At 42.4% G+C, this 17,804-nt stretch overlaps 11 protein-coding genes across 11 annotated transcripts; 7 read left to right on the plus strand and 4 right to left on the minus strand.

The window, feature by feature from the left end:
* Positions 1 to 153: 153 nt before the first annotated feature.
* V2V93DRAFT_370234 (Septin-type guanine nucleotide-binding (G) domain-containing protein) lies at positions 154 to 1,979 on the minus strand. The gene is made up of 5 exons (XM_066910214.1): positions 1,679 to 1,979; positions 1,489 to 1,617; positions 993 to 1,426; positions 822 to 918; positions 154 to 764 (listed from the first exon to the last, which is right to left on the minus strand). The coding sequence occupies exons 1-5, from the start codon at positions 1,791 to 1,793 to the stop codon at positions 517 to 519; spliced, it is 1,023 nt and encodes a 340-aa protein (XP_066765884.1). The 5' UTR covers positions 1,794 to 1,979; the 3' UTR covers positions 154 to 516.
* A 107-nt stretch (positions 1,980 to 2,086) lies between these two features.
* On the plus strand, positions 2,087 to 2,958 carry V2V93DRAFT_370236 (mitochondrial 54S ribosomal protein bL32m). Its single transcript, XM_066910215.1, has one exon. The coding sequence runs from the start codon at positions 2,143 to 2,145 to the stop codon at positions 2,725 to 2,727; it is 585 nt and encodes a 194-aa protein (XP_066765885.1). The 5' UTR covers positions 2,087 to 2,142; the 3' UTR covers positions 2,728 to 2,958.
* On the minus strand, positions 2,914 to 4,699 carry V2V93DRAFT_324581 (Alpha/Beta hydrolase protein; the record flags this gene model as incomplete). Its single annotated transcript, XM_066907475.1, has 4 exons — positions 2,914 to 3,810; positions 3,869 to 4,211; positions 4,268 to 4,399; positions 4,458 to 4,699. 4 exons carry the CDS (start codon positions 4,697 to 4,699, stop codon positions 2,914 to 2,916), a joined length of 1,614 nt encoding a protein of 537 aa, XP_066765886.1.
* Positions 4,700 to 5,524: 825 nt separating this feature from the next.
* On the plus strand, positions 5,525 to 7,120 carry V2V93DRAFT_370242 (WD40-repeat-containing domain protein). Its single transcript, XM_066910216.1, has 7 exons — positions 5,525 to 5,739; positions 5,798 to 5,834; positions 5,895 to 6,152; positions 6,214 to 6,374; positions 6,437 to 6,530; positions 6,591 to 6,777; positions 6,839 to 7,120. The coding sequence occupies exons 1-7, from the start codon at positions 5,737 to 5,739 to the stop codon at positions 7,026 to 7,028; spliced, it is 930 nt and encodes a 309-aa protein (XP_066765887.1). The 5' UTR covers positions 5,525 to 5,736; the 3' UTR covers positions 7,029 to 7,120.
* A 39-nt stretch (positions 7,121 to 7,159) lies between these two features.
* V2V93DRAFT_251495 (endoplasmic reticulum-based factor for assembly of V-ATPase-domain-containing protein) lies at positions 7,160 to 8,273 on the plus strand. The gene is made up of 2 exons (XM_066907118.1): positions 7,160 to 7,564; positions 7,627 to 8,273. Exons 1-2 carry the CDS (start codon positions 7,337 to 7,339, stop codon positions 8,038 to 8,040), a joined length of 642 nt encoding a protein of 213 aa, XP_066765888.1. The 5' UTR covers positions 7,160 to 7,336; the 3' UTR covers positions 8,041 to 8,273.
* V2V93DRAFT_370248 (uncharacterized protein) lies at positions 8,046 to 8,923 on the minus strand. Its single transcript, XM_066910217.1, has 3 exons — positions 8,508 to 8,923; positions 8,340 to 8,439; positions 8,046 to 8,281 (listed from the first exon to the last, which is right to left on the minus strand). Exons 1-3 carry the CDS (start codon positions 8,849 to 8,851, stop codon positions 8,222 to 8,224), a joined length of 504 nt encoding a protein of 167 aa, XP_066765889.1. The 5' UTR covers positions 8,852 to 8,923; the 3' UTR covers positions 8,046 to 8,221.
* A 173-nt stretch (positions 8,924 to 9,096) lies between these two features.
* Positions 9,097 to 11,032, plus strand: V2V93DRAFT_370249 (proteasome regulatory subunit C-terminal-domain-containing protein). The gene is made up of 4 exons (XM_066910218.1): positions 9,097 to 9,354; positions 9,480 to 9,927; positions 9,988 to 10,854; positions 10,915 to 11,032. The coding sequence occupies exons 1-4, from the start codon at positions 9,234 to 9,236 to the stop codon at positions 10,976 to 10,978; spliced, it is 1,500 nt and encodes a 499-aa protein (XP_066765890.1). The 5' UTR covers positions 9,097 to 9,233; the 3' UTR covers positions 10,979 to 11,032.
* Positions 11,033 to 11,081: 49 nt separating this feature from the next.
* Positions 11,082 to 12,616, plus strand: V2V93DRAFT_370254 (ubiquitin-conjugating enzyme/RWD-like protein). Its single transcript, XM_066910219.1, has 4 exons — positions 11,082 to 11,288; positions 11,651 to 11,696; positions 11,758 to 11,865; positions 11,996 to 12,616. Exons 1-4 carry the CDS (start codon positions 11,245 to 11,247, stop codon positions 12,239 to 12,241), a joined length of 444 nt encoding a protein of 147 aa, XP_066765891.1. The 5' UTR covers positions 11,082 to 11,244; the 3' UTR covers positions 12,242 to 12,616.
* Positions 12,525 to 15,368, minus strand: V2V93DRAFT_370257 (PIN domain-like protein). Its single transcript, XM_066910220.1, has 7 exons — positions 15,133 to 15,368; positions 14,919 to 15,066; positions 14,748 to 14,867; positions 14,560 to 14,683; positions 13,973 to 14,505; positions 13,788 to 13,921; positions 12,525 to 13,714 (listed from the first exon to the last, which is right to left on the minus strand). The coding sequence occupies exons 1-7, from the start codon at positions 15,143 to 15,145 to the stop codon at positions 12,738 to 12,740; spliced, it is 2,049 nt and encodes a 682-aa protein (XP_066765892.1). The 5' UTR covers positions 15,146 to 15,368; the 3' UTR covers positions 12,525 to 12,737.
* A 29-nt stretch (positions 15,369 to 15,397) lies between these two features.
* V2V93DRAFT_370261 (translation machinery-associated protein 16) lies at positions 15,398 to 16,251 on the plus strand. The gene is made up of 4 exons (XM_066910221.1): positions 15,398 to 15,621; positions 15,676 to 15,772; positions 15,835 to 15,968; positions 16,030 to 16,251. Exons 1-4 carry the CDS (start codon positions 15,459 to 15,461, stop codon positions 16,182 to 16,184), a joined length of 549 nt encoding a protein of 182 aa, XP_066765893.1. The 5' UTR covers positions 15,398 to 15,458; the 3' UTR covers positions 16,185 to 16,251.
* A 136-nt stretch (positions 16,252 to 16,387) lies between these two features.
* On the plus strand, positions 16,388 to 17,762 carry V2V93DRAFT_370263 (uncharacterized protein). The gene has a single exon (XM_066910222.1). It carries the CDS (start codon positions 16,445 to 16,447, stop codon positions 17,429 to 17,431), a length of 987 nt encoding a protein of 328 aa, XP_066765894.1. The 5' UTR covers positions 16,388 to 16,444; the 3' UTR covers positions 17,432 to 17,762.
* Positions 17,763 to 17,804: the final 42 nt, after the last annotated feature.

Raw genomic sequence — 17,804 nt, forward strand, 5'->3', positions numbered from 1 at the left:
AACAAGGTGCGCCTCGTGAGGTTATGGCCATTAATTAGAGTTTGGCGTCTGATGATCTTGCTGCTCATATAGGATTTTTCTACTACACAAAATGAGCTGATTTACTATAGGATAATAATAAAAAAATAAAAAAACTATAATATAGAAGTGATTTACAGATATAAAAAAGATAGAATATGTTTCTATGGGTAACGTTTATGATTTACAGGGGAAAAAAGATATCAATCAGATACCAATTAAAGTTGAAGCCTTTGACAGCTTACTAGTCATTACTTCTACACTCAATACAGGAAAGTTGACAATACTTAGCACACTGTGTTACGATACCGAAATCATATCATAGTATCATACCAATAAAACAATACAGGGCTCAAACAACGACTAATAACAAATACTATAGCAAACGTAATAAAAACAAATTTCCGATTCCTTTTATACTGCACTTCTGTCCATGCTCGTGTTAAAAAACTCAACTAGTCGATCCTAACCCAATATACAAACGCATCCCTCACTACCTTAATGACCTGCAACAGCTGGCGCTGGTCGCGGGTATACCGCGCCAGCATTTCCCGGCATACCGGGGCTAATAGGACGGCTTCGGTCTGCCTGATTCTGAAGCTGATTGCTTTCTTTTAACGAGAGCAATTGTTTTGCACGGAAGGTCTCGTAGTGGATCATTGACGTAGTCTCAATCAGATCTTGGAGATGAGTACGCGTCAGAAAGTTACGCAGCGAGACGAATTCGCAATGATTCTCATTCTCAACTAATTGCAGGTTATTAGTATGAATTTAGTGTGTGAAATGATAGAAGCGTATAATACCGTTAATGACTCCCCAGCGGCTCTTACGTCCACGAACAGCCTTGCCATCGACAATGATTTCGTTCTCTGATCCCACTACTGCAAATGGAATGATACTCTATATACCTTAATTAGCATTTGATCTCGTAATTCATCGAACTTTCGTAGTCAATCCGATAAAACAAAACATACTCTGACATGAGCATTCATCATGCGCTCATCTTCATCCAAAAGCTCACTGTCATAAGGGTACATCTTCAATCCATTTGCCGCGAACTCCTCACGGATACGTTCCTTAAATCCCATCAATTCATCAGGCGTAAGCGCATCAGACTTTGCGATGACTGGCACAATATTTGTGATGTCGGTCAACTTCTTTAAAACAACCACGTCAATAGGCTTGAGGGAGTGCCCGCTGGGCTGTATGAAAAACAAACAGCAGTGGATGCGCGTGTCAGGAATATGGCGTTCACGTTGGGCAGTAAGTTCCTTACGGAGGTAGGCTGAGTGCTGGTCTTTGATGTATTTCACAACTGGATCCCAGCAGCGTTCATTATTCACTTTGTCGCCATAGCCGGGAGTATCGACAATGTTGAGCTGTAGGCGGACACCGTTTTCTTCAACGACTATCAAGACAAATAAAGTTAAAGGTCTATCAATACTATAGCAAAGATTTATATGTACGCACCATGAGAAACAGTCTGAATTTCGGTGGTCTGGTAGATAGGCTCGGTGGGGCTTGTTCGTCCCTTGCTATCAAGTAGATGCGAAGCAAAGAGCGTGTTAATCAGAGTCGACTTTCCAAGCCCAGTTTGTCCTATACACAGTCAATATAGTCTCTCGCACATCTTCATACACTAACAGCACCAATAACATACCGACGCACATAACATTGAACTGAAAGCCTCTCTTCAACAGCTTCTTCTCGATTTGGGACGTGATCGAGTCAAATCCGACATAAGTTTTAGGCTGGACAGTTTCCGCGGTAGCCATTGCTATAAACTATTTGAGCAGCTTGTTCAGTGTAATTGTTAAGTGGTGTCGTGTAGTGGTCGCAAAAAGAGGCTGGAGTAAACAGAGAAACGGGCTGCGTCGCGCCTTTTGAAAACAACCGGCCCCTGGCAATATCTGGACGCGTGTTTGAGGGGCTCGATTCGTGCACTCAGCGTTCTCGCGTTTATGCAAATTGGTAAGTGTAAGGGTTTGGTGCAAGTAATTGTCAGCATTAGAGGGTGTAGTAGAAGTGCACGAAATTTTATTTCTGTCCCGAGTCTAAAGCATCAACCGCAAGCCGATACTTATCCACCAATTATCAGCGCAGACACAGACAAGTGCTTGAGAAATGGCGAGCAGGCACTTATTAACCTCCTCGTGGGCGATTCGCCTTTCGGCAGTAATTCTGCCGCGTCTGTCGCTTCCCATCCCGGCGCTCGCCGCTCCGCTCACTCCTCGGATTACAATTCGTTTTCCACTACCTACCCTCCCTTCGCCATCAGATTTCGGAATTAGCAACCCATTTGGCGGAATAGTACTTGCTGTTCCAAAGAAGAAAACGTCTTTACGTCGCCGCCGTATGCGCCGTTTAATTCCGGATAAGAAGAAAGTTAAGCCAGTCACGAGTCTGAATGAGTGCCCTTCATGCGGTCGCGTTAAACGCATGCATACAGTTTGTGGGCCATGTCATGATGATGTGCGAGACGTATGGCGTGCCGAGAGCGGAAAATTAGCAAAGGACAGCGACAAAGAGACAAAGCCGGTGTCGGAGTCAATCGATGTCGATTACCTAGAAATTATCAACGAGAAACTTACTAGTATTCCAAAGTCCGGTAAATTTCTGAGTGATTTATCAAGAGAAGAACATAATAAGAAGAAGATACCAATGTTTGATTACGACAAGTTAACCGAAAAGCGGAAAGGCAAGAATTAGAGCTGACTACATTAGGTGGATTTATTTTTTGTACATATATTAATTACAGCCATCGGTGCTTATATACAATATCAACGATTATCAATTTCTATTTGTTTATTAGGCTTTTTAGCTTATAAAGAAATAGAGGTCAAAAAGATTAATCTAAAAGCTCCTAATCTTACACTTGTCTTCCAAAATTGCTGATTACGACTGAGAGTAAAGCTGATAATCAAACTTAACAGAATTGCCCATTATCGCACACTGTGAGGCAAACAAAGTACTCTGAAAAGATTCCGATCCGAGAACGAGAGCATTCATAGATTTTGCACTACTCACCGGCCACCATTGCTGGTATTTATGTGAACCATTCGGACTTCCGTTTTTAATAAATGACGACCATCGCTGTTGTACTTCTGCGCTAAGTGCATGCTGCGCACTAGTTACTGCGGAGGTATTAAAAGTTCCGAATAATGGGTAAAGATCAGACTCGTGGCACACATAATTGCCTTGGCATAAAGATAAATCTACGTAGCTCGGGTATGTAATTCCGACGTTCATCTCATACATGAACACATCTTTTGAGTATGTAGTAGCCAGAGTAGCTGCACTGGTCTGGATCGCACATGTCCAGAAGAACAAGGTAGCAACGTGAGCAAGTGCAAGTCGAGTGGCATCATCCACGCTATCGTCGATTGGGAAAAGCCCAGAAGAAATTATGCTTGCTGCACGCTCTTCGCCAAGAAACTCCGCCAATACAGGACCAAAGTACGCAGACGGAATAGGGGTCGTGAGAACACTCTCTATGGTAGGATTTGCTTCATCTTTCGTTGAGCCGATAAGCACTGGCACTTGAACAGGTAAAAGACCATTACTCATGTAGACAGAGTAATCAGCCAAAATAAGCTCATCATCAATTACAGGGACCATAGGTTGAGACATGCTAACTCCGTTTCCCATTGCCATTGCGTTAGCATATAAATAGTTTTGCGCGGCAAGTATCGAATCGGTTGATAGCGATCGCATACAACTAATGTCTGAACATCCAGTACGGTTATACAATGTTGATGTAATGATGTCGTATGATGTTGCTCTAGTATTAAACTATCGATATCAGTTAGTATCTCTGATTGACCGAGAGCACTACGGATATATAACTGACCCCAAAATCGACCGGATCAGACATCATTATTGCCTGCGCGAACAATCCAGAAGCTTTATTAGTAGACATTAACGACCGAACGAGAGTGGCTCCCGAACTCTGGCCTCCAACAGTGATTTTTGACGGCTTTCCATGAAACAGTGCAATGTTACTTCTAACCCACTTGAGTGCCATAATGACGTCTTTAACTGCAAAGTTTGTCTTTGATCCGTCGTCAAATAATCCCAAAACTCCGAGTCGGTAGTTTAAAGTGACGACAATCATATTTGAAGATTTGGCTAGTTTTGAGCCGTAAATCACCGGATCAGCTGAACCTCCGTAAGCTAAAGAACCGCCGTGTATCCTAAAAGATGTAAATATACATGTTTTTATTACGGACATACCAAACAAAATTTATACCAAACTAGCACCGGTAGCTCGGCCTCACCAATAACTGGGATCGGCCGGAACACGTTCAAGTATAAGCAATCCTCGGACTCATTATCCTGTGTTCCTTGGATACAAAACGGAGGAAGCGACGAGGCATCATATCTAGACTGAGTTAGTCATCCAACACGAAATGCACAAAGAGAGCAATGAACCAGTTTACGTTATATTATAGTTAGGCACAAAAGAGATAGGATCAGCAAATCTCTGAAGCCCAGTAGGTGGAGCTGCATAGCGTATGCTGAGGAAGTGTACGCCGTCGGAATCCAAAACACCTCTGTAAGCGCCCGTAGAAGTGGTCACTTTGCATGTAGAGTTGCATGAGCAGCTAAACGAGGCCAATGTTTGAGTTGCAAAGCCAAACAAATAAAAATAGATCGACAGAAGAAAGCAATTGAATGACATTTTCTTTCATATATGAACATGCGCGTGCATCTGACGAGTGGTGGAAGAGAGTGGGATGCTTGGTATTAAATGCAGCCTAAAGTCGCGATGAAAGCCGTTTCAATTCCGGTGAAACGGAACAAAGGAGTGAGAGACTATTGAGGCAGCTATCCAATCCAGGTCATTCAGCCTCACCCAAAGATAGACAGTAGCTGTGGTTGCGCAGCAATCTGGTCCATGTCTTGGCCTGTTCGAGATAGATATCACTGCGGAATTCAGAGCGGTTTCTTTCATTTCAGAGGATAATAGCACTTACCAGAATACTGCATTTATTCATAAAAAAAGGCCAAATTATGGAATTAGGGAGCAGAAGGCCATGCAACTAGCGAGAAGTTACGCTAATAGGCGTTGATGGAGCCGCGATAGTGGCATACTTAGTAACAGTAGGGTTTCTGCAATTGATATAGTCAAAAACGGATCAAACACCGAAATACTGTGTCCCGAAATTAATGACTGCTGCTATTGTTTATCTTGTCATTTAAATAATTGCAGTAGAATAAAGTGATTAGTTCATAAAGTAGCTCTCATATCTCTTAGAGGGTCTTTCCATGACATATCTTAACGCAGCTCACGGTTCACACTGCATAATATAACCTCATTATAAGAAGTAAGAGATCAACATTCCTACCTTATCCCTGACTGGTAACATGTGAGCAAAACTGTATGAATATTGGTTTTTACTCTTAGAAAAGTTACCTAATTGAGGATAATATGACATCCAATACTAAAACCGGCTATAGGTTGAACGCCGCACAACTCGGATTTTGCTTAATCCTAAACACTAAAGTCAAAGCCGGACTGGCCAGGCCAATTCTAATTGAGACCTATTATTTTATTATAGTTTTAACGAATTATAGTTGTTACCGTGGTTCAGATCAGAAACTCGCTTACTGATTTTATATATCTCTTTTATTCATTTTGAGGCTGTCGCTCTTGTTCTGATTTGGGCTCTTAGATCGTCGCCCGTCAAGTGACTCTCTTCACGGAAACTCCTCACAATGGTACTCGCTGCTCTTTCCTATCTTGTTGAAGATCACTAACAAATCTAATCTTATTCAGAGCAAAAATTTTTTCTCTACAGATCAGACTAGTGCTGGTCAGTTTACCTCGTAATACTTCTCGTGATCTGAATCAAAATACTAATGCATTCTTCTAGCCCACCCCACCGACATCTTCTCCGTCGTCACCACTAAAGACTATGTGATTACAGCCACTGGAGATTCCACAATTAGATTTTTTGACGCTCTAAATACTGGTCACGCATTAGCTCACGAAATCAAGACTCCGCATCGTACAGGTATTCATCATCTCAGCGCGAGTCCAGATGCTGATCTTGTAGCCGCTGTCGGATTCGACGGGTCGATATCATTATGGTCATTATTAGACGGAAAGGAGCATAGTGTTATTAGTAGCCGTACGGAGTTCCCAATTGCAAGCTAATACGTTAATTGAGTTACTGACGTGTTGTATTTTAGCGGAGAAAACATTTTGGGCTGTAGTGTTCTCTCCAGATGGAGCATTCCTTGCAGCTACTGGTATCGACGGCAACGTGACTGTCTGGGACGTCCGGGGAGATGATCCAGTAGCCTGTGGCTATTTAGAAACTAAAGGAACACCGGGACTATGCATCGACTACGTATGACTCACTTGTTGATCTCGCTGCAAGTTTAGCGAAGCTACTAACTTCCTTTTACGCAGTCGAATGATGGTCGTTATATTGCCACCGGACACGAAAATGGGGGGCTGTACATCTTTGATACAGAAACAGCAAGATTATCTTTCTCCCTTCCCGGTAAGCACTCGTTATTTGTCTCTTATTCTTATCTCAAATCTTGACTAATTATTGTTACAGGACACACAAAATCGGTTCGAGCGGTTGCATTTTCTCCACTATCCAAACTCTTAGCCGCCGCAGGAGACTCGAATGTGGTCACTGTGTACAGTGTAAAGTCTAGCGAGATGGTATTTAATCTTGCGGGTCATTCGCAGTGGATCATGTCGCTAGACTGGAATTTCGAGGGAGAATATATTGTCACTGGGTACGTAACTAATGTATTTGGCGAGAAATTTATAAATATTAACCTCTTATGTTCACAACAGATCATTTGATAAGACGCTTAAAGTGTGGTCTGTTGAGCAAACTGAGTGCGTGGCGACCCAGGCTGACTCGGATGGCGCAATATGGGCTGTCAAGTGGACAAAGACATCCGGAACATCTCTGCCTCAGGGATTTGTGAGTGTAGGATCAGATAAGACTGTACGATGGTATAGAGAAGCTACTGGTGGTTAAATGTCAAAACAGCTGTTTTTTTTACTTGCTATTTTATGTATAATATGATCAAGCTAGAAAGTGCATAAGAATTAAGATATGATTAAAATTTACTTTACGATACCGATAACAGAATAGTAGACATGAGTTTCATTGTCTTTGTTTGAAAAGCAAATCACTGAAGTATAGATTGGCTTGTCCGCTGTTAGGCTAGCTTCTAGTTGGGACATTGGACCTCAAAGTGCGACCAGCTCAAATTCCGGCTTATCTTCACATATCATAATCTCATACTCTCCTTTTTCTTTCACGGCACCAATTACAATTTCAAAATGCCGACATTAACAAAGACTCCATTTATAACAGAAGCTATATCTTTATTCAACTTGAAGATTGGCGAGGATTCAGAGAAGAAGAAAATTTCCGAGGATACTCCATATATTACACACAATTCTTTGACACGGATAGTACTGGAGCTTCAGCAACCAGATAAATACTCTCTTGACAAGCTACTAGTTGGTTCGGGTGTTTACATTCCTCCAAAGCCCGAAAAGAAAATCGTAAGTTGTTAATTCTCGCATTGCTCATAGATAATACAATATTTACACACTTGAGCAACTAGGACCCCGAGTACGCAGCACGAATGAATCGTCTGCGAATCCGCTTGCAAGAACAAGAATATCAAGATATGATTGCCTCGACTGTTCCCGAATTAGCAACGCCATTTTACGAATCTTTTGACAAGAAAGAACTCAAGAATCAACTTTCTGTCATTATCAATGTTTTATTCTCAGTTGTGTCTGTCGGTTTCGCTGTTTGGACTTGGGCAGGTTCTAGTTTGACTACTGGAAAAAGATTACTTTTATCCTTATTTGCCAGCTTCGTGGTGCTTATTGCAGAGGTGACGTTATATATGGGTTATTTGCAACGGATAGAAGAAGCCCAGAAAGAAGAGCGACTAAAGAAGGAGATCAAGACAGTCATTAAGCATGAAGAGATTATACCGATTTCCATTGAGGCCAAAAAAGATAAGTGATTGTCGCCCGTTTTTTTTTAATTTGTACTTTTAGTTATATAAACATTTATTGCATTAATTCCCAAAACCCCATAGCCATTATTTCATTGCTCTATCGTACATATCGCCTCTCGCTCTACGTTATTCTGCTCTGCAAAGGAGCATTTTTAATGCGCGGTTTCGTAGCCTCGCATCCTAGCATTTACGAGTTTGAATACGGAAAATTTGTCGACGAATGCAATGTGTTTAGACGAAGTTTTTGCTTTATAATTGTTAGCCAAGAACTCATTTAATAGTCAACCTATAGCAAAATTTCAAACCTCTTCAACCAACTGCTCATTTCGCGCTATAGACTCTTTAAGGGCATGTGAGCGCTCTTTGTAGTGACTTATCCGATCGGCAATCTCGCCAGCAGCAGGACTATAGTTAATGTTGGTTTAGCTCAATTTTCAAGATATTTGAACTTATAAGTCATAACGTAATCATACTATATTTTCAAAAGACGTTCAAGTTCAGCGCATATCTCTTCAATATCCAAATCTGGATTCTCCTCCATTCGTTTCTTCAATGGGGTAATCGCGCAACTCTTGATATTCTCTTTTCCTTTTGTGACTGACCTGTCGGTCACACCATTTCTTAACATGACGCGTTTCTCAGTTTTGTCAACTGTTAGCAACTGTTGTTCTTCTGCGTCGACATCGCGAATGAGAGACGTCACATTCCCTCTTTGAAGTACTGCTGTTGTGAAGTTCTCTGGACGCGAAAAATCGAGAGAGGAGAGTGAGAATGCCGACTCTGAGAGCGAGTAAAGAATATTGCTAAACGAGGACATGTCTTGAGATACAACTGCAAATCCTTTATACGTGTCAAAAACAGATCTCAGCTGGTGGAGATAAATATGCTGAACGGACGCGTGCTGGTTTCTGCGAGAGGCTCATTGTTTACATTCGGCAAATTAGAGTTCAGTCTGAAAATTACGTATCAGTTCTGAAACATACGTATCCAATGCAGAGTTCGTCCAGAAGGTCCCAAAACCTTAAATCGAGTATACGCTCAGTCTCGAGAGTGCTCTCTCTCACACAAAGGTCAAGCCAGCTAGCTAGTCCGTTCTACCGCATAGTCTTGCTGATCACTTCAATATTTAATTCTTTTTAGAATTTTCAGTGTCTTTGTAATACGATTTGTATATTGGATTGGCTCATTCTCTATTTATCATGGCTGCGGAAGATCTGAAAGAGAAGGAGCCCAAGGGCGAGAAGATGGATGTTGACACGCCAGAGAAGATCCCAGAGAAGGAAAAGAGTCCTGAAGAGATTGCGGCTTTGGTTTTAAGTGGTAATTATTTGAATGGTGGATTTTGTTCACAGAATCAAGATTGAAAGCCAGATGATCGTTATCGACCAAGGAGGCGGGGTCTTGATTGCTGATCTGAGTATCTCATTCTAACAAGTTGTATACAGATATCAAGCAAAACTTTGGATTTCTTGAAAAAGCGGCAATAAATTTTGAGCCTAGGTTTTCGATGCGTGTTTTGCGCGGTCTCGGTGCTCTTCGTCGTCGTTTGACATCTGATATCATTGTTAGAGCATTGGAGGCTGCTTACACTTCGATGGAGCACGAGTCTGCCAAATTGATTCTCAAATACCTTGGAAAAGATGTTTCTTTTTCGACGGAGGCGGATTCTCCATCATTGACTGTTCTTCCGGAGATTGATATTTACGTTTTACTGTTGGTTCAGGTGTATTTGTTGGACCAGGGTGATGCGGCTAAACTAGATGCCTTCAACGATGAAGTAATCAACGTTTTGCGTACTTACAATCGACGAACATTAGATGCTCTTGCTGCGAAGATGTGGTTCTATTATGCTCACTCTAAAGAACTGAATCATAAGTTAATTGAGATCCGACCGTAGGGATATCCTGTTGTCTTTGTGAATTAATAGGCAAATATACTAATAGATGTTTACAGGCTGCTTCTTGGGGTTCTTCGCACAGCTACTCTTCGTCATGATACGGAAACACGAGCAATGATTATGACTCTGTTACTTCGAAACTATCTCAATACTCAGGCTATTTCGCAAGCTCACCAGCTTGTGCTGAAGGGGGACTTCCCTGATACGGCAGCCACTTCTGTTGTGGCACGATACTTGTACTATGTTGGCCGTATCAATGCGATTCAGCTCGACTACACGGCAGCAAACGAGAGTCTAATTGGTGCCATCCGCAAGGCTCCACAGACGACACATGCTGCTGGATTTCTGCAGTCGGCGCAGAAGCTTAAGGTCATTATCGAGCTGCTTATGGGAGATATTCCTGAGCGTTCGCTTTTTCGGGAGCCGATGTACAAAAATGCTCTACGACCGTATATGGATCTTGTGCAGGCTGTGCGTATTGGAGATGTGCCTCAATTCTCCGAGACTATTGCAAAGTATCGTGATACATTCAAGAAGGACGGCACGTATATGCTCATTCTCCGTCTTCGTCAAAACGTGATTAAGACTGGTATTCGCATGATGAGTCTTTCGTACGCAAAAATATCGTTGCGCGACATATGCATTCGACTTCATCTTGACTCGGAGGAAAGCGCCGAGTACATTGTTGCCAAGGCAATTCGCGATGGAGTGATAGAGGCTACGATTGACCATGAGAAGGGGTTTATGCAGAGCAAGGAAATTCTGGATATCTACTCTACTCAGGAGCCTAATGTAGCATTTCATGAGCGTATTAAGTTCTGCATTTCTCTTCATAACGAGAGCGTGAAGGCTATGCGCTACCCGATGAACCAGCACCGTGTGGAACTGAAGAATGTCGAGGAGGCAAGAGAAAGAGAGAAGGAGTAAGTGCCTCTAATTTGACTTGTATTTTTACGGGGCAAAAACTAACGGTAAGATTGCAGGCTTGCGACTGAGATCCAGGAGGGCGATATCGAAGACGATGACGGAGATTTTGACGGATTGTAAATATTTAGATGTTTATAGTCAGATAATACCGAATATAGTAGTAGCATAACTGCATACAGTTTCCGTATATATGCTGGGATAGGGTACGGGTGAAGGAAGACCGTGGAATGGCGGGAATCAGCAGAGAGCCTCAACATTGCGAGAGTTGTGCAGACCGAGCCTCCGCCGTCTCTTGTCGCTCCTCGCCTCCTTCAACTGCTCTGTTCCATCACCACCTTCGACCAACCCCTCCGAATAAGTAAATATAGTATAATATCCGGATCGCAATGGCTTTAAAGCGTATCAGCAAAGAACTATCAGACCTTGGTCGGTGAGTGCTCCTCCTGTCTGCTTCCTGCGCCGTCTCGTCGACGTTGCGAGGCCCGCCTCCTGTCTCTTCTCGGATCCCATCTTCTCTTCCTCCTCTTCTTTCTCTTCCCATTCTTCCTCCTCGGCGACTACTGTTTTCAAACAGCGACTTGTATGTCCACAATCGCCCTCAAGGATGTAGACAGAAACGACGTCGTCGACTATTTTTATCTGCATCGTGAGGGGACGCGGCGCGTGACTTCCGACCCGCTCTGGCGGCTAGCTACGAAAAGAAGGGGTCTGAGACTGCAGACGGGGTGCAAATGTTTCTATAATGGAATACATTCATTTCACTAATGAATCATTGCTGACAAATCCTATTAGAGACCCGCCCTCTTCGTGCTCCGCGGGACCTATTGGTGACGATTTGGTACGTCTTTAGTATTCTTGGCTTCAACAACTGCATCCTACTTACTTTTATTTGGTTTTAGTTCCACTGGCAAGCTACTATTATGGGTCCTGGTGACTCGCCGTATAGCGGTGGTGTGTTCTTTCTCGCAATCCATTTCCCCACAGACTATCCTTTCAAGCCACCTAAAGTGAGTAACTCTTATTTGTCAATTTTATCCAAATATACTATATATTTGCATATACTTTAATGATAATACTACCTGACCGTATTATTGTGATTACAGTTGTCGCAGATCAGAATGCTAACATTTCTCTTAGGTGAGCTTCACAACTCGCATCTACCATCCTAATATCAATAGCAATGGTAGCATTTGTTTAGATATCTTAAGGGACCAGTGGTCTCCAGCTTTGACTATATCGAAAGTGCTACTATCGATTTGTTCAATGCTGACAGATCCTAATCCTGATGATCCTTTAGTGCCTGAGATCGCTCATGTGTACAAAACTGACAGAGCAAAGTACGAGGCGACTGCTAGAGAGTGGACTCGGAAGTACGCTGTTTAGTTAGTTTCTTCATTTTAATGTCTTGTTGATATATATGGTTTATATTTTGCTTTAGCTGCTGCGCGTTTCCGAGTATGTAAGCTATTTCGAAAGATTCCATTTATTTTCTCTAATATATTGCTTTACGAATATTTAATGGATGCGTTGCAGCTTTTGATTTTTTTCTTTCATTTTTTTTCGACTGCACATACATAGCTTATACTGCTACCGAACTCTCAATTCAGATAGTTAGTTTTTGACCTTTGGTATTTTCTTATTCGTAATTTTCTTATATAGTTTTGTCATTTCATGGTTCTCGGCTTGTTTTGCTATTTTGTCTTACTTTTCGTGCTGTTCTATTATATAGCTAAAATAGTTCAACGTTTCCGTCATTCTGCCCAGCTAAAATAAATATCATAAAATTACATGTCATTTCAGATGTTAACGGGTCGGATGACCATAAACTCCCATCTCGCAAGAAAAAGGTAATGCAGCGAAAAAAAAATACGAATATGAGTTACGACGCGCGAAATCGATCAAGATGAGATTGAAATGACCATGCTTCTGACTTTGCGCTTTTCAACCGCTGTGTTGAAGTTTCCGAGCGCACTCTTTTAGCCTGTATATTGTTGCTAGACACATACCGATCTAACGACACGGTGCGAGAAGATTTTGATAAAGTTGGCATGCTTCCTATACCTTTTCCGTTGACAGTTGGTCTTCTGACTGATGGGCGACGAGTAAGTGACGTGCTGAGTGGAGACTCGCAAGAATCACATGGAGCACTGAAGTGCAGAAATCTATTTTTCGACAAGAGAGGGGTTATAGTGCCTTCTGTGAATGATGCTGGTCTTGACGAAAGAGGTGTAAGTAAGGAGGATGAAGTCGTAGACGATAAACGAGGCGTTGAGATCATTGAAGATGGAGAGGAATCTGCCGTCATCTGTCGCAGCGGGGGACAATGAGTGCCTGATTTTGCTGAAAGTGGAGGTGTGAGGGTGAATGCGTCAAAACGCGACGATCGGGTCATTGATATCGTAGATTTTTCATTCGAAGTCTGCTGAGAACCGCTATTTTGCGGACTTTCAATTGCAGTATCTTCCTTTTCTGCCAGCATAATCGTCTGCTGTAGTGAATCATGCTTTTCATTATTCATACTTTCCAATCGATGAATATCGTTAAAGGTAGCCTGCATATCTTCATCGCTAATTTCCAAATTTTCACTTTCAGCAAGATTTTCTTCCGGTAGATCATTAGCTATAGTCGCAGCAGAGAAATATCGACTATTAACAACCACATTGGAACAATTCTCATCGGTATGCTGCGGTGATAATGCCCGTATTCGTTTTATTGCGAGTCTTTCTTTTTCAGAAAAATCCGCCTGACGAGCAGGTTTTGGTTGCGGCCAAACGGAAAATGAGGACATAAGAGCAGGCTGTGACTTTTTAGGCGAGTTTGTAACATCTGAGAGTGGAGATCGTGGAGTGAGTCGTTCTATAATTTCAGAATTATTTGAAATTAGTGACGCCTGTAAAATACATTCAGATGCTGAAAACATAAAACATACGAAAGTAATGTACGAGGGGTTTTCCGGATGAAGCAAGTCGTTCCGTTGACGATAGATGCTCAGAGATGACTTCATACGTAGTAGGATCGAGGCGCCCGTTGGCGATACCTCTTGCAATATCATCGTCAATAGGCCTAACCCCTTATTAGTGATGTTCAAAGAATGAACTCGAAAACAATACATACGGTCCAATCGAGTGGTCAAGACTTTCCGAAATCTCGAAGTCCTTCAGTTCATTCCACATGATCACTTTCTTCAGGATAGGATCGTACACACGCTGATATTGAAACGTAATATCAGCCCGCTCAAACTCTTGACGAAAATTCATTGGTATTTTGATTTTGCCGTCTAAGGCCATCATTCTCATGGCGCGTTCAGCAGATTTATATCTCTTGAGATACATGTGTGCTTTTTTCAATCCAACATTTGGAATTCCAGGTGTATAATCACAGCCAGCAATAATCGCCATATGCCGAAATAATGTGTCATCAAAAGACGATAGGTCAATGTCCTTGCACTCGCCTAGCTTGGATCGTCGAAGTGCAATACAGTCTCCATATTCGTTAAGCTTTGTAAGAAGACAGCTGACACCAAACACCAATAAATCGGAATCCTCCGAAACTATTGCCGATATCAGGCCAAGTTTTTCGAGGTAGGCAAGTTGGGCGTCGGCTTCATAGGGCGCGACCACGTACGGCACGTTTGCTTTTTCAAGCGACTGCAGATTGTTTTAGTAATTATGAATACAACTCTACCAGCCGAACAAACTTACCCTGATGAACATGGCCGCCATTGCCGGAGTAATGTCTATAGATTTTTGAAAATACTCATGCGCTTGATTGGCACGTCCGGAATTTAGCAGCTTCATAGCAGTCTCTCTAGCTTCCGCGCGACCCCTAGAAGTGTTCAGGTTAATAAATATGGCAGCTAGAAAGTAATGCTTTGTATTTACTGGCTTACCTCTTTCTATCTAATTCTGTATGTCGTTTACTGGGCAGATTGGCGCCGTCAAAAACGAGATATGGCTTCACTCCGAAATGCTGCAACATCTTGACTCGATGCATAGCGTAATCAACATACCTAAATTTCCATCAGAACGAATCAAATGCATAAGAAATCACAGCCACTTACTTGTGCGTGGGTTTGCCTAATGCCAAATCTGCAGCGCAAGCAATAGCCCCGCGATGTAACCACACATATCCGTCTACACCTACGACCTGTCCGGCAAACTCTTTTAGATGGGTAGGCTGTTGAATTGATTTTAAAAGAGGCAGCAGTCCTAGACATGTCCAATGTTAGCAGCAGATTCCTTTGTTCCTCACGCGCAAAGATATTGAATACACACCTGTGATACCCATCTCTGGTTGAGCAAGCTCGAGCGCCTAATAAAATGCTATTTACCTAGAAAGGTAATGCTCATAAATATTTAGATTATCTCTAACGGATAAGACGGTGACTTTGTTGAACTTGGAAACAATAACCTCTCGTCAAAATTTCAGGAACTCGTCTGGCGCGAGAAGCACGCGCAGCTATAAACAAACAGAGTTTGTTCAGTCAGCAGCCGCAAACGTTAAGCTTTAAATTCCGAAAAAAATCTCCCAACTGCGATTCTTATTCTCAAGTCCTTCTTGGTGTTTTAACCAGTCGCTGATTTGTACATTACGCTAAGCTATGCCTATTGCAAAATCGTTGAAGAAAGTTGAGCAGAAGTTGAAAAATGGAGCGGGAGTTCATCCTAAAGCGCGCAAGTTTCAACAGTTGAATCGAGCGACGCTAAGAGAGAGAAAAGTCACAAAGCAGAAGATGGACCGCAACTCAGTACGTGATGTACAAGGTAGATAGCAATATGTTCTTGATTTTGAGCAGTGATACTAATGTTATGTTTAAGTGCTGCGGTTTAGATTTTTGAAAGTTCGTACGAATCGGCCTGAAAATAAAGGAAAAACGATATTCACAGAGGACGAGGTCAAGACTATGATTCAAGAGTATGTATCTGATGCCAGCGTGAACCACATAAGCCATTGTACAGATTTTAACATCTTGACAGTTTCATCAGCCGTGATGATGCAGAAATCGCACAACTGCAAGCCAGCCGAAGGCCAGGCCGTCCCTCCTCTAGCCGTCAGGATTCACTTCAAACGCGACGTGATTTCGAAATGGACGAGTTTAAAACTGGATTCTGTAAGTTTCTGATTTATCCATTTGTGATAGCGAACAAGTTATTGATGTTCAAATCCGATAGATGTGCCCAACTTATTAGACCAAGAGATTGTGAAGGCTCTCAGAGAATGGAATGAAGAATGGAACGGAATGGGCTCACTCAAGTTTGTTCGGATAGCTAGTGAAGGAGGTTTGCAGCAGGCTAAGCCCGCAGACGGAGACAAGATGGAGCAGTAACTTGGAAAATACAGTCTAAGGTGGGTGTGTAAGATAGTTATAGATAAATACACAAATACAATCTGAATACTGCCAGAATAGGAATATGTTCGTAGCCAAAAATACATACTTAAATGCAAAATCATATTAGGGTTTGATGCATAAACACGCAAGCACAGTGCGCATATGAGGTGGTCTACGCTATCTGCAACTGTCACAATCATCGAAGACCTCCTTTGACAACTCATTCTAATCCAGTTACCTCTAAAAAAACAGCCGTCATGGACTCTTTTTTTATGGGATTTCCGCTAATTGGTCGGTCATGTGTTTCATGCAACAGTACAAATCCACCTTGTCCCGACTGCAGCGAGAATGAACAGTGTCAGCTGACTCTTCAGACGTGCTCTTCGTGCGCGACAACTTATTGCATCTCATCGAGCAGCTCTGGCGATGCCGCTGCATCAGCTTCCGAAAGTGCTGTTGCGGCTGCATCTTCTGCAGCTCATCCGTTGAGCAAATCGTCAAACACCGGCGCGATTGCTGGCGGCGTGGTTGGTGGTCTTGTGTTTGTCGCCGTAGTGATCGCTGCGTTATTCTTTTTCTTCCGAAAGAGAAGAACGCAGTCGGTAAATTCGCGTTTGTCGCGATCGATCACAGATGACGAAAAACGAGATAGAACCTCGTCACTTTTGTCAGGCAACGAAAATAACGTATACAATATTCCTGAGGCTGCTCAGTCTGCTCACACCGTTCATTCGGTTGCCGACTCTGCCGTCACGCGCGCATCGAATATCATCCCTATCGCCTATATTCCAGGTGTTATTAATCGGTCAAATCCCAATTCTCCTTCTTATGTTCCTCCTATTCCGGAGATGCCATTTGAACACGCAGGTAGTGTGCATTCTCCTTCAACGTTATCTATGAATCTGCAGTCGAACGATTACGACGCATATGCTCCGCAGCAACAACAGCAACAGCAGCAACAGCAGCAACAGCATCAGCGACAACCACATGGTGACTTTGCTGGTCAGCAGGGTGTGCCGTATGCAAATTCAGAGGCTACTCCGTATTACATGCCAGCTCCTAATCGTGGAATGTCGGTGTATTCAGGAGCCACATATGACAGTCAGGAGGATCAGAGTATACGAGAGTCGATAGGACTGCGTGACTCTGTTGCCACATCCAACTTCCGGACGACTGTGTTTAATCCGACGACGATGACTGCTATAAGAGCTAAGCCGAACTTGATTGAGAACAAACCGCAATGAAGCTCTTTGCTTTCTCAATATTTGCACTTAAACGATACGCGCTTTTTTTTTTTTCATTTCGGTTTGGTTGTTATTTTGTTTGTTTTGCTATTTTTCAGGAGAATTGTACAGTATATCATAGTTTAGTTTCTAGAGATAAGTTTTGGAATTTCACTTTTTATGATTGATTGATTGCTATTTGCTTGATGGGGGTGTTTATACTCGCTTGTATCGCAGTTCGGTGCAGCATCGGAGAACCGTGTTATGATTGTACTATATAATTGGTAGCCATATATTATGCTTTTTATCTTTATAAATATTTGCAAGAATGTTATTTGATTATACGACCTAATATTACATATAATGCGGAGCACTGGCACAAAGGCGCGTATAA

Source organism: Kockiozyma suomiensis, assembly GCF_038497685.1.
Source record: "Kockiozyma suomiensis strain NRRL Y-17356 unplaced genomic scaffold V2V93scaffold_7, whole genome shotgun sequence".
In the NCBI taxonomy this organism is placed as follows: domain Eukaryota; kingdom Fungi; phylum Ascomycota; class Lipomycetes; order Lipomycetales; family Lipomycetaceae; genus Kockiozyma; species Kockiozyma suomiensis.